Raw genomic sequence first — 15,300 nt, forward strand, 5'->3', positions numbered from 1 at the left:
ACTTTTTATACCACTTGATTTAGCAATGTCACTGGGACCCCCTAGAAACTGTGACTTGCAAAAAGAACCCCAAAACCTGGATTTAATTTTCAGAGAAATCTGAAGGTTTGTGATTTTACCCTTTATTCCTTCAAAAGTGATCGCTCTGAAAATAATTAATTCCTTTTTTTGTATAGCGCTTTTCTCCTGTCGGACTCAAAGCGCTTGCGAGGCAGCCACTAGAGCACACTCAGTAGGCAGTAGCAGAGTTAGGGAGCCTTGCCCAAAGAACTCCTTACTGAATAAGTGTTGGCTTACTGAACAGGCAGTGCCTAGATTCAAACCCAGGTCGCCTGTGTCAGAGGCAGAGCCTTTAACTATTACAAAATGATGCAGGCATGTTGCTAATTAGAAGGCTTAAATCGTATGTGCTGTCATTTTTCGTAGTTGAGTCACCCTCATAGGGTTCCACTGATGTAGCACTTTGCAAATCACCATACACCCATCCTATGGATCTGAGTGAACTCTTGAGTGAACTCGACTTGCCTAATCTTCATGCTCCCATCCAGTGACTGACTAAGCATTACCTCGTACTCATAGTGTGCTGCATGATCTGGTTTGCATGCATTCCTGTATTGTCTTATTGCTGTATGTCACCCCTAAATATTGTCTGTAGTAGAGAGTAGAGCCGGCACCATCCAAGTTAATTGAATGTTCTTTTATTCTATATTAATGCATAATATCCGGCAAAAATACAGCAATGTCAAGCAACGTTTTAGATCTATTGCCCCTTTGTCAAGCTGGTGATGCATCAATGTTACAACAGATAATCACCATGCACATGTTATATAGTATTGCTAATCAGTGAAAGCCAATCATTTCAAATCTCACTCTAGCCAATCATGATAGTCCTACAACACACGGACCTGATGGGGAACTATATAGCTATACACTGACTGGGTGCAGACGCAGGTACACTCCCACTATGATTCACCTCCTCCGCCCCTATTGTCCGTCTGGCTCCCTCGCTCCCACAATACAGGTCGCCGCAGGCGGACCTGATGGGGAACCCACAGAGCAACACACCGGCTGCAGCGCTACTGCACAGCTACCGTACGTGTAGACGGGCATTGTGTGACGCAGTTGCGGGACCCGCCCGCGGCTATCCGTCACTAGATGTAAGGCAGGGCGGAGGGGGCGTGGGAGTGGGAGTGTATCTGCGTCTGCACCCAGTCAGTGTATAGCTATATATTTCCCCATCAGGTCCATGTGTTGTAGGACTATCATGATTGGCTAGAGTGAGATTTGAAATGATTGGCTTTGACTGATTAGCAATACTATATAACATGTGCATGGTGATTATCTGTTGTAACATTGATGCAGCACCAGCTTGACAAAGGGGCGATAACCCTGAAACGTTGCTTGACAACTGGGACGCTCCACAATTTTCTTTTTCCCTAAATATTGTCTGTAACCTTAACTAATGTCCAGCGCTGCGTAATATGTTGCCGCTTTATAAATACAATAAATAAATAGTTGCCATAAAGATGGCAACCACGATATACCAATGGTTACCACTTTGCTGCACACCACATGTTGCTGAAGCTGGACTATGTCTCTCTTTGTTTAATTGGTATTTAGCAGGCATTATTGTACAATTACATGTTCCACTATATCTATTTGCAATACTCACCTTAAGGCTTGGAACTAACTCACAGCAGCTTTCCCAAACCCATTTGTGATCTTCTGAGACATTTTCTTCATTCCAGTTGCCAAGTTGATAAATGCCTCCCAGTGTCACCATCTGAGACCTGCACATACATATCATAAGTATCAATCAGTGGAGGGGGAGTATTCCACATAGCTAAACAGACATGGCTAGGACATCACTGAGAGGGTACGGTTACATACCAATACATAGCAATATGTAGATATAGGAAGTGTTTCTGATGATGAAACTAGGATTATACAATATGTCACTACAGTGCCTCTTTAATACAGGACCATGACATGGGAGAAAGCAGGCATGCTGTGTAATCACACTTCAGTCCTTTCATTAAAAATGAAGGCTATGAATTCTTCCTTCTAATTTACTACACATAAAACATGGCTGATGAGTCACTCTCCTGATCTGTATTGCATTCTGGCAAATGTACTTAATGTGGGACTTGATTCTAATCAGAGCAAGATTTTTCTACCCACTACCTCTAAAAAAGATAATAAGCGCAGCACTGACAGACAGCAGACATCAAATTAGCAAAAGTATGCAAATACTGTAGTTTGAAATTTTCCTCTAAGTTGCTACATATATGTCTGAGCATCAAGCTCCCAAGTCCAAATTGGCGAAGACCCCATGGCTAAAGCCATAATGCAATGCATTTTCCCCTATTTTGTACCATATGAATTCTAGCGATTTTCCATTTTTGTTTTTGCGCTTTTTGTTTTTATGATTGCATTCTGTGTGAAGAAAATTGATCTGATTGACTAATCTAGAAAAATGTAATTGTGGAATCGCAATGCTTGTACTTTTATTGCATATAGTAGATGCGGAAATGCAGAACTGAAGTGCGTTTCCAATTTAGCTATAACTGCATTGAACTAGTGGTAACGGAGTTCAGGGACTTCCATTATAGAATTGGTGTCCTTGTGATTGGCAAAACGCATATGCCTGGGAAACGGAATCATGTGTATCAGGAACAAGTCCTAGTGGTCACTTAACTAGCCTAGACAAGAAAAATTCCAGAGATTCCAGACCTGTTTGTGACTATTATGACGATTGTTCTTGAGGTACTTTTCCTGGTGAGGGCTGAATTTTAGTGTATTGGTTGTCTCTGCATGAGCAAATGCATGCACACTTAGACCCTTATTCAGTTCACTTTAATTTGTCTCCAAAGTTTTCTCCTAGGTGATATTTCAACACCTTCTTGTAATGAACGGTGTCGGCATGCAGAGAGAATCTGATTATTGGTGATCTGCAGTATCACCAAGAATGCAGATATATACCCGATTATTGATGATCTGCAGTATCACCGATAATCAGATATATTGCTAACCTCTGAACACCTATAGATATGTGAGCGTTTGGTGTAACAGTAACACTTTGAGTGAGAACCACCAGAGGAACTGGAGGTCAGAAGATGAAGGAAATTCACCCTGGACTGTGGGTGAATCCCTATAAGCCCAACAGCTCCCTAGGAGAGGGGCCTGGGCTAGGTTGCAGGAAGCCCTGCTGCTAAATGAACCAACTTGCCCTACTGGATGAGAGATCCTGGCTCTCTACACCCTAGTGGCGGGCTAAAGTAGTAAGGATACACAGTGCTAGTCTTGGGTGTGAGGAAAGTAGTTACAGCACCCTAGTACTAGCATACATGGCATAACATTGAGACAGTTTCCTAAGCTTGGGTGTGAGGTCCGTAGTCACAACACCCTGGAACTAGTCTATAGCATAACATAGCATTGAGACGGTCCTAAGCTTGTGTGTGAGGTCCGTAGTCACAACACCCTGGAACTAGTCTATAGCATAACATAGCATTGAGACAGTTTCCTAAGCTTGGGTGTGAGGTCCGTAGTCACAACACCCTGGAACTAGTCTATAACATAACATAGCATTGAGACAGTTTCCTAAGCTTGGGTGTGAGGTCCGTAGTCACAACACCCTGGAACTAGTCTATAGCATAACATAGCATTGAGACAGTTTCCTAAGCTTGGGGATGAGGTCCGTAGTCACAACACCCTGGAACTAGTCTATAGCATAACATAGCATGACAAAGCGAGAGAATCTAGCTCAGTGTGATTTCCCAGGTCCGTCCTGGTTCTAACACACTGTAGGATCTGACTGAGGTCTGTGTGCTAACACATTAAGCATTTGCAACGGCAGACAACGTGAGACTGAGGGACGAGTGGTTATATAGTGCAGCGCTGATCAGCGCCGCCCAGTCCCTTCCAGCCAATCCGCATGCATCCTAGGATCAGCTGACCAAGGGAGTCAGCTGATCCCTCTCTGTTTCCCATAAAGCCTCTGCCTCTCCGCGCGCGTGTATTCCTCAGCCTATGTGCACAGGACGGCTGCACTAGATCAGACACATGTCGCCGCGCGTAAACTGCCGGACTAGACGCGGAAACAGCCGCCACGCCGTCAGAGCACGCGGCGGCTATTCCGCTATCCTTCACACTTCTCAATAAAATACCTTTTAACTTAAAGAGGAACTCCAGTGAAAATAATGTAATAAAAAAAGTGCTTCATTTTTACAATAATTATGTATAAATGATTTAGTCAGTGTTTGCCCATTGTAAAATCTTTTAAATCCCGATTCACATTCTGACATTTACTACATGGTGACATTTTTACTGCTGGCAGGCGATGTAGCTGCTGCAAGCTTTTTTGGCAGTTGGAAACAGCTATAAACAGCTATTTCCCACAATGCAGCAAGGTTCACAGACAGGAAACTGCCAAGAGTACGTACTCAGAATTTCTTTGTGGCAGGGGTTTCACCACAATATCAGCCATACAGAGCCCCTTGATGGTCTCTTTGTGAAAAGGAATAGATTTCTCATGGGAAAGGGGGTATCAGCTACTGATTGGGATAAAGTTCAATTCTTGGTCGGAGTTTCTCTTTAAAGAGAACCCGAGGTGGGAATTACTTTTACTATTGGGGCACAGAGGCTGGTTGTGCGCACTAAGACCAGCCTCTGTTGCCCCATCGTGTGCCTCCATGTCCCCCCTGCTCGCCGCTATACCCCCCGCATTGCTGGCGACACGCAGCGTGTCGCCAGCTCAATGTTTACCTTGCGCTGTCAGTCAGCGCTGCTCCCCTGCCTCCTCCGCATCGGCGCACCCGCCCGTGTCCCTTCCCTCCCGCTGATAGGAGGGAAGTGACGCGGCGGGTGGCGCCGATGCGGAGGAGGCGGGGGAGCGGCGCTGACTGACAGCGCAAGGTAAACATTGAGCTGGCGACACAGCCAGCAATGCGGGGGGTATAGCGGCGAGCAGGGGGGACATGGAGGCACACGATGGGGCAACAGAGGCTGGTCTTAGTGCGCACAACCAGCCTCTGTGCCCCAATAGTAAAAGTAATTCCCACCTCGGGTTCTCTTTAAGCCACCAGCAAGGTACTCAGAATCATTTTGACAGTACTTTTTACCTACTTTTTGGTACTTTTGCAATTGCAGAATGCTAAAAAGTTATTTTAAAGAGTAGATGAAAAATTCTATCGTAGGAGAAAACTTAAAGAGACTCCGTAACAAAAATTGCATCCTGTTTTTTATCATCCTACAAGTTCCAAAAGCTATTCTAATGTGTTCTGGCTCACTGCAGCACTTTCTACTATCACCATCTCTGTAATAAATCAATGTATCTTTCCCCTGTCAGACTTGTCGGCCTGTGTCTGGAAGGCTGCCAAGTTCTTCAGTGTTGTGGTTCTGCTATGAACTCACCCTTCCAGGCCCCTCTCTGCACACTGCCTGTGTGTTATTTAGATTAGAGCAGCTTCTCTCTTCTCTCTTATCTTTTACAAGCTGGATAAATCGTCCTCTGAGCTGGCTGGGCTTTCACATACTGAGGAATTACAAACAAGGGCAAAGCTGTTTGCAGGAAGAAAAGAGCAGCCTGAAACTTCAGTGCATGGGGGAAAGAAACACACAAATGGATCTCTTGAGATTCAAAAGGAATGCTGTATACAGCCTGTTTGTGTATGGATGTATTTTCTACGTGTGGACATACTGTACATCAACCTACTTCCTGTTTTGGTGGCCATTTTGTTTGTTTACAAACAAACTTTTTAAAACTGTTTTTAACCACTTTTAATGCGGCGAGGAGCGGCGAAATTGTGACAGAGGGTAATAGGAGATGTCCCCTAACGCACTGGTATGTTTACTTTTGAGCGATTTTAACAATACAGATTCTCTTTAAGAGAAACAGTTAATTGAATCCGGGCCTTAATTTTTTTTATCTGTTTTGCTACAGAAAACATAAGCAGTCGTCCTGCCACCCAGTAGACAGGTCTCCTGAATAAAAAGTATAGTCTCAAAATAATAACATGCTCTATATGTCAGGCTAGCCTGTTGTACTCACCCAGGAATAATATACGGTGTGGTATATACCCCGGTCTTCAGATCATGAGTCAAAATGAAGTGTTTCATCCAAGGAGCATGTACCTGAAAATATACACAGGTTTGATATACATTTGCACAGCTATCACACTTCTCACTGCTTACACCTGATCAGACATGTACTGTTTCTATTAAACAAAGTGTAGGTGTATGTTTGACTATCCACACTAGTTTTAGTAGCAGGGTTACTTCCTTAGATTGAGGAGTACACTTTACTTAGTGCTGTTAAATGTGACTTACAAATATCAATGTTCATTTGATTATTTCAGAAATAAATTTTAATCATGGATGAATAGGAAGTATAATAACATCATATCATTATAAAATGTCATTTCAATATCAGTAAACCAAATGCTTACATTCCAATATAATAATTCACAACATGCCATATAATCCATCTTCTTGTGGCCAGATCAGCATCTCTCAGTACTTGGGAGACTACTACAGGCCAGATGCCCTCTTGTCTTCCATTTCTTTCACTGCATACCATGTCACCAATTTGCTAATTACACACCTATAAATGTTCATGGCCATTTTATGTGAAAATCTACCGTATGCCCAGGTGTTATCCAACATAAGCAGACTCCTCTTCAGTGACCCTCACTTTCCTACCATCTTTACAAAACAGAACCATGGTCATGACATCACACTGTGTGAGGGGATTCACCACTTTGGAGTCAATTCTCAAAACATCTCAAATATGACTTTTCTCCTGATTAATAAAACTTAACCTTTCAACACATTTACATGCAAAATAATCACTCAAAGTAAATTGTTCCTAATTAACTTCATTTCAATATTAGTTTTCTTACTTTAATTATATTATTTTTTGCTCGTTGTGGGCTTAAAAAATAACATAGATAAAGTGAAAACAGATGAAAAAGCTTTGTGAATCATCCCCAATATCAGCCACACAGACCCCTTTCAATGATCTATTCAAGAAAAGGTAAAGATTTCTTCTGTGACAGGGTGTATCAGCTGCTGAATGGAATGAAGTTCAGTTCTAATTCCTCTTAAATTGGTGCAATTTTTTTAGATAACTAACATGTAAAACCAGCATGCCCTGGTAGCCTCCAAAACATGATGAAACATCATCAAAGATGAACAGTAAAGTAGGGATGCTAAGACTCAATACTACCATGTTGCAGTGAAGCAAGTGTTGCATTCCATGCATCATGCTGAACTCTGAATCTTTTTCCTCAGTGGAATTGCTGTGGCTAGTAATGCCACTTCCTGAGAGACAACAAAAACCTCCCCCAGCAAAGTGTACAAATGATGCTGTACTCATCTCACTTGTACATACCTTTAGAATCTGCCCTCTGCCTGGCTTTAAGTCTGGATCAGGTTGCAGCTCTCCTGAACGAACTCCTGTGCAGTTAATGATGACATCCGCCCCTTCTCTGGCCAACTATAGATCCAGAGAAAAAGTATTGAGAGAAATATCCACAACTCTCTAATGAAAATGCCTTCCCATTTCAACACTTACAGTTAAAGAGATTTAAGTGGGAACGCTAAATATTATTTTTTTAAAGTTTTGTTTGCAGATAACAGATATTTAATGCTGTTGGTACTGAATATGGTTGGTTAACTTGTAATCAACCTGTATTCCTAAAGGCCCGTAGACTCGATCCACTAAGGCGGCCAATAACAACCACCTTAGCCGATAGTCGGTTGTGTGTACAGCAGCCCCCGACGACCCCCAACCCGTATGTGATCAACTCACCCCCGCAACAGCCAACCACACTGTCTTTGCTGCTCCACTTCCTGCAGCATGACGTCACACAATGCTGCTTTGTTGTCCCTCCACCCCCGCATCGCTTTAGAACGTGTTGTCAGCTACACAGCTGACATGCATCTTTACAGGTCCACCAGTGATGTCATCCAAGGGGATCGTGTCCCTGATCCTCGATAGGTGACATAAGTCGAGAGGAGTGTATGCTCCATAAATGGACCCTGAGCAGGTGATAAAAACAGAATACTTACCTGGGGCTTCCTCCAGCCCACCGTAGACCACGAGGTCCTCCGGCGTCCTCCTGGCTCCTTCCCTGATCTGGCGTGATGACGCGTAGTTGGCCGATGTAATGTTGCAATCCACGGAAGCGTGAAGCAGACCTGACGACTTCAAGCCAAAGTCCTCCTGTAACCGGAGGCGGGACCAGGGAAGGAGCCAGGAGGAAGCCAGGGCACCTCACTGCCTACAGTGGGCTGGAGGCAGCCCCAGGTAAATGTAAATTCTGTTTTTATCACTTGCTCAGGGTCCTTTAAGCCCTTCTCAAAGGCTTATGTTTCCAGCTGTGTGCCATTAATTTTATAAGGTGCTACTCCATTGGTAGATCTAAGGTGCGTGACAATACATTCATGAACACATTAAATTTTATCTGCACATCTAGAGGAATAGAGTCTGAAGGCTTATTAGCCAAAAGCTTACTCTTTCTTTTAATTTAGCCAATAAATGGTATCATCATCAAAACTTCCTGCTATGTACAACCTGATAAAAACTAAATAGGATTGATACTAAGCAGATTTGCATCAGTGATTACATTTTAACATACTCAACTGGAAAGGAAAAGTATTTCTTTTCATAGCTACCACTTTTTGTAGTTGGACAGACGCTGGCTTCATGCTGACCATGGACCATATACAAGTAACTCTGTCTCCTTAGTTTTCTCCTAGTTGATATGTTCACACCTTGTCAATAAAATGCATTTTAAACCACCAACAAGCAAGAAAATACTCAAAATAATGTGGATAGTGCTTTTTACCTACTTTTATGGTACTTCAGCTGCAATGCGAACTGAAGTTATTATAAAGTAAATGAAAAGTTATTTCCTAGGAGAAAACTCAGTAGAAAAAGTAAATTGCATATGAGCCCATGTGTGTTGCAGTGTAACAGGCCTGCAAGGCATACTGCATGCCGTAAATGCATACGTTCTCTTACTCTCTGTTGAATTCGGTAGAACATGCGCATTTATGCCAACTTTGTCTTGTGCATATGCACTACTGGTGTGTTACCAGGCAACATGCAAGCAAAGACACACAGCCCATAGAGATCAACAGGCAGAGAGTGTACAGAGTGCATTTTATGTGTTTATGCATTACACAATCCACATAGGGCTTGATTCACTAAACCGCGCTAGCGTTTTTGTGCACCGTTTCGCATGCAATCACAAAAATGTGCGATTGCGCACAAAAACGCTAGCGCGCCTGTGATATGAGTTATCACAGTTTAGTGAATCAAGCCCATAGTGTGAATGTGCTCAGTTAAGGAGTTAGACAAATCCTGTTCAAAATCAGAATCAGTCAGACAAATGAAGATATTTCAAAATGAATTTTCAAAACTATCAGATCCCCTTTAGGACAATATGATCAAGAATACTACAAAGATTGCAACAGACCTGACCTTACACCTGTCTCACTTTGCAGTGCACAAAGGACCCCAGGCAGGTTTCTAACTTACCTCTGAAAAACTTTTAATCTTCCTGTGTATAAATGTAACTCCTCTTTCCTCTAGCCTGCAAAGATAAGTGTAGGGTATAATTAATTAAGGCCCATTTGCTATTCCAATGTACATTGAGGGTTAATCAATGTTGACCAGTTTATTACTTGAATGTCTAATAGGACATGTTGGAAAATCTCCCTACGTTGGGGCAGAACAGCAGTGGTGGCGGATCGATGGTCTGTAGCGCTGCACTGCACTGAGTAGTCTAATGTTTGCAGTTTGATCAATGTTTGACAGGGTCCTGCTGAAATCCATTGAAATTGAGTTTGCCATGTGGGGTAGGAATCAATCATTATCCCGTTGAACTACATTTGAATAGGGATCAAGTGGCTTGGCATATTGGGCCATAATTAACACATGTATGGCCACCTCACCCAAGGCAAAGCTACTGGATCCACATACCTCTGTGCAGTACCCATTCCTCTCCTGGTTCCCCTGGGTAAGCATAATCAACCCTTGAAAAATTAGAATTTTGGCTAAAGTCATGAAGAAGCAGGTGTGCTGCGATGTTCCCTCCTATCACCATCCTATTCCCTCCTCTTCCCTGTCTTTTTCACTCCCCTTAAAGCTCCGTCTACACAGAGCGATGTTCCTTATCAATCGAGCTGCTGATGCGGCTCGATTGATAAGATCTGTCAGGTCCGATTTTGCCGCCGCCGGGTCCCTGCTCGTTCCCCACGAGGGGACAATGGCAGGGAATCGAGCGGAAAATAAGCGGCGCGGCGACGAGGGCGGATCGAATCAGACACACGCGCGGGCGAGCGGGGACGCGGCGGGTACGCGCAGGGATGCGGAAGAGGCGATCTGGCGGCTAATCGAGCCGCCGGATCGCCTCGTGTAGACGGGGCTTTAGAGAAGGAGATGGTAGAGTGATAGGAGGGAATGTCACTGCAAGCCTACCTTTTCCAGTCTGAAAATCTGACTAGCCGAAAATATTATTTATCAAGGAGTGATTACAGGGAATGAGAAGGAGTACTGGGCAATGCACAGAGGCATGTGGCTCCAGCATGAACATGCCTCTGGCAGTAAAGAACTGGCAGCAAAGTGTGTGTTCCCAGTTAAAGGGCAGCTATCACTAGTCAGCTTCTCTCCTGTTAAGGTAAATTTACAGTCATATGCATTAAAAAGGGACGGCTGAACAAGATCTTTAAGTTCTGGAATATTTTTATATTTTAGTTTTGAATGATGTGATGAGAAACTAGATGCAGAATCCCTTATTTCCTGTCCTTAAAAGAAGTGAGTATTTCTCTCCATCTGAAACAGGTAAAGCAGCAGCTAATCTTTTATAGACTATGGAAGAGTTGCATTGTCATATCTTAGTTACTGTTGTTGGGTTCAATAGGGTTCATATTAAGATGGCTGGATGATTAAGATGAGGTGATACAGGAAGTGAAGGAAAATCTCACTACTGGGAACACAGACATGGAGGTTCTGGCCCTCTACACACTCACCAAAACGTAGAAAAACAAAATTCCTGAGTTTGGGCTTTAAAGATAAGCAGTGTTTTCAATGTACAACTCACCTTTTGGTCAGCCAAGGTAAATAGTTCTTTCCCTCGATCATGATTGCAGTGTTAAACCAGCCAAAGCTACAATGAGAAAACAAAATAAAGGCTCTCTTCATTAAAGTAGTTAATTGTATTGCAACAAGGAGGCCCCCTCTCTTCATTAAAGTACACACTGTGTTAAAACAACATCGGTATCACAGGCTGTAATCTATATATATCATGAACATGACTCATGTCTCACCCAATCTAAATATTTTCAAATAATTGTTTTTCAGCCAGAATCACTTAAGCTAAAATTAACTGTTTTCATTACTGTATTGTTCTGTTTTAGTTCCTTTGCATAGGAAATCTCTAGAGAAAATATAAATGACTCCACCATAAAAGGTAAAAAAGGGGGAATCATTTCAGAGTGATCAGTAGTTGTGTGAGCCATAAAATCAGGTTCTATCACGGTTTTCCCTGAGTGATCAGAGGTTGCTGTAGTCTGGTACTGGACAACTGAGATTTAACGGTCCTAAGGACAAATCCCTGAGGACTCGTCAAACTCAACATGTTTCGCCCGAATACTGGTATCGTATCAAAAATAATAAACTCCCCACCAAACAAGACATCATATTATCTACACTACAGCATATAGCACGTAGCCCAAGTCAGAGATTTGTTTTAGCTCTGACTTTGGCTATATGCTGTAGATAATATGCTGTGTTGTTGGGGGGATTATTATTTTTGATACCTCTACACTAATGTCTACTGTGCTCCTGACAACACCCATATTTGGGCGAAACATGTTGAGTTTGACAGATTGTATATAATGCACTTCTGTTTACTTTTATTTTATTATCTACATGGAAGTACAGAATTGTGTTCATTTATAGGTTAATACATATTGGTGTAGGTGTAACTCTGCCCCTGGGTACTTAACACTGTTGTCTTTTTCTACATTGACAAACGGTACACTGGTGCATACACACACACACATTTACCCAACAATTAGATTTATATTTATCACGGATATTAGACATGGACTTCCTCCCATAACTACGGGGGGGGGGTGACCAACAACTGAAATGCAGCCATTTACATTTACAGACCGTATGCATAGTGAGCTACACCCCATGCCATAGTGACATTTAATGAATGTGGGGGGATTTGTTGAATCGCCGTAGTAAGCCGATCACTTGGGAATTTTTATACGTGTATACACTGTGTTAAAGTGTGACATCAGAGTGAGGGTGTAAAGTAGGCCAAATCAAACATTATGCATTTATTGATGCGAATAAATAAAATGATGGCAATGACGGATGGACAGGCATGGGCTCACGAGTAGTTACAAGTCCCTAAGGACACGAATTCTTGATTTAAATGAGGCTTAATTGCCTCAGGTCAGGTGTGCGACTGGATCTGAAGGGGTTAGTTACTCATAAGTCTGTCGTCCTCCCTGCGCTCCAAACAGCTTGCACGCGTCCTATTGGACGCGTTGCAGGCCTTACCACCACGCACTTCCTCCTTCCGGCTTGAAGCCTGTTAAGCATAGATCTGGTTAGACTGTGGGGGAAGGTGGGATGGGTGAGTGGGGTAAGGAGGTAAGGTAGGGCAGAATAGAAGGGCAGGAGTTTGCACACAACAGGGTCTATTCACTAAAAAACAGAAATATTTACATGCACAAAAAGAGCAATTACATTTTACTGAGCATTACACAACCTATGTTTTGTAGCATTTGTAACTCGTGTTATACACACAACACATACATTGCTTGTGAAAGCCAAGTTACAACAACTGGCAGAAATTACATGTGCTATGTGCGCTCATACATGTTACCTCTTTTTAGTTAATAAACCCCAATGTGAGTAGAAGGGCAGTTCAGCAAGGTGGGGGTAAGTGGTGACATATAATGGGAAGGTAGAAGGGTGATTGGAAAAGCTTGAAGTGTGATTTGGTAGACAGGTTAATGGTTTGCAGGATATAAATAATAATACATTGTTGAAATGTACTGTATATTGGGGCTAAAAAAAAAATCATAAAAATGCTAAGTTTGTGGAATTCAGTTACTGTAAATAGGTCAGCTGAGGAGTCAAGTAGTAATGTGTATTAAGTTAAAAAAGCAAGAAAAAGAAAACATAAGGTGAAAGGCTCAGGCCTCAGCAACCGTTCCTTCTCTGCACTCCCCAGTGTAGCAGGCATCCAGTATCAGACCTTTATTGCAAAGAAGGAAGTGACTACAATTCATACAGAAAAGCATGTACTGTACAAAGCATTCCATAAAACGATGATGATTGCAAAGTATAGTTATAGTAGCCAGAAGAAGTCTCTGAAAGTAATACTATAAAAACATTGGTGGAAAGTAAATTAAAGAGATGAATATCCTTCAAGAAGCCATGGGAAAAAAATGTCAGAAGCAGATGTGGCTCTTCATGAAGTGTGTTTGTGTAATGCAAGGTGACACTTCTGGATTTTCAGTCACAGAAGGTATTTCTGAGGTACGCTCACACACCTATATCCAGGAAATAGCTCTAACTCTCTTGGCGTCAGCTGGCGGAATCCAAGGACATCATCTCTCCATGAGGGATCCTGGAAAAAGAATTATGGGTTTGTTTTTATGGCCTGAAGGTTTTGAATCAGAATGATATAATTTACTGGCTAACATTAAGATGAAAGACTACGCTTTCCTTACAATAATGTCTTCTTCAGGCTCGTACATTCAGTGTACACAACGTAAGCGTCTGAAGAAGATATTACTATACTGTATTCTGAAGATATTACTATACTGTATACCGAAAGCTTACTATTTGACTCTTTAAAAGTTAGCTAGAACATGGTATCATCCTAATTCAAAACTTTCTGCATTAACTTATGGTTACCATGCAACAATACTCTATTACTTCCTCATATTGTTATACTTTATTAAGTTACCTTGATTTAACTTAAATGAGAGTACTGATTATTTTGTTTGATTAGTTATTTAACTCCAATTAATTCATTTAAAGCACACCTGAAGTGAGTAGGACCTATTAAACCTACATATACAGGCATGTGCTTTTGACATTCGCATACCTTCCTGTGTCCTCCATTCCCGACTCTGCTCCTCCAGACTCACGTAATCCCTGTTAAAAAATATAAGACTGACTGCCAGTCAAATATTACTGCCCAGGAAGAGGCTAAAAGATGCCTATGATCCTCTAATTAATCCACCCAGTACCTCCCATACGCCTCCTATCCCCTCTAAATCTCTATCCAAGGCAGCCAAGCCACACACCCCTATATTGCCCTCTATCTACATTCACTGAGCTAAAAGACAATGCTCAGGGATCTATCAGTTACAGGCACAGAATGCTGCTGCGGTAGTCATCCAGGTGTTGGGGTCATCTGTAGCAAGAAGAAATATTTTTAATATTAAGGTAAAAAAACTGAGGATGAGCAGCTGTGGCAATATCAGGTATTGCATTCATTTAACATACAGATTGAGTGAATGTGTTATTTCCTTGACCTGAGCTGACTTGCTTTAAAACATAGTCAAATAATGATGATCTCCAGCTCTTGAGGAAGCTGGACGCACTGCCAGGGATATATGTGGAGCCTGTCATAGGGGTTACTCAACCCCCCCCCCCCCCCCCGCCACACACACACACACACACACACACACACACACACACACACGCCATTGTTCCTTCTCTGCTCTGTGGACCTCGGAACTAGTGTAGTATCTTCTTGCTTGCAACTGTTTGCTGTTCCATTATATTCAGCATTAGTTGCTGAACTTTTTCAGATTTATAGATTTGCTGATGTCATTTAAAATGTTTCATATGCACTTTATTCACTAGCACTGCGCGTGCGCTGACCATTACGGGGTGAAAAGCTGACTACTGGCTGACTGCCCAGCTCTGCTGAGGGACACAGAGAATAAGAAGGGCTGGTAGAAGCCTCAGGTGAGTCAAACTATTTTTTTTTTAGCTGCCTCATGTATCCTTTAAGCAGCCCCCCCCCCCCCCCCCCCACACACACACAGCAGATATGCCATTGTAGATAACCAACTAGTACTCCAATGCGAACAAACGTTAAAAATACAGGACTGAGACACTCTACTGAAAGAATGAGACCAGGCCTTCACACAAATGGCATCCTGAAACCACTGAAGCAACAGTGTAGACTTCCTCTCTATATATTATTTATATTGTATGTATATTATATATACCGTATGTATATGTAAATT

At 42.4% G+C, this 15,300-nt stretch overlaps 1 protein-coding gene across 5 annotated transcripts in view; it reads right to left on the bottom strand.

The window, feature by feature from the left end:
- DAO (D-amino acid oxidase) overlaps positions 1 to 15,300 on the bottom strand; it is an 82,626-nt gene that overhangs the window by 5,154 nt on the left and 62,172 nt on the right. For all 5 annotated transcript variants that reach the window (XM_068239563.1, XM_068239547.1, XM_068239573.1 and 2 more), the window contains exons 4-9: positions 13,585 to 13,661; positions 11,109 to 11,174; positions 9,545 to 9,599; positions 7,391 to 7,495; positions 6,050 to 6,132; positions 1,673 to 1,790 (exon numbers count right to left, since the gene is read on the bottom strand). In XM_068239563.1, coding sequence (XP_068095664.1) covers positions 1,673 to 1,790; positions 6,050 to 6,132; positions 7,391 to 7,495; positions 9,545 to 9,599; positions 11,109 to 11,174; positions 13,585 to 13,661 — 504 coding nt within the window. The remainder of the gene's footprint in view (positions 1 to 1,672; positions 1,791 to 6,049; positions 6,133 to 7,390; positions 7,496 to 9,544; positions 9,600 to 11,108; positions 11,175 to 13,584; positions 13,662 to 15,300) is intronic.

This window comes from Hyperolius riggenbachi, chromosome 1, assembly GCF_040937935.1.
Source record: "Hyperolius riggenbachi isolate aHypRig1 chromosome 1, aHypRig1.pri, whole genome shotgun sequence".
Taxonomy (NCBI): domain Eukaryota; kingdom Metazoa; phylum Chordata; class Amphibia; order Anura; family Hyperoliidae; genus Hyperolius; species Hyperolius riggenbachi.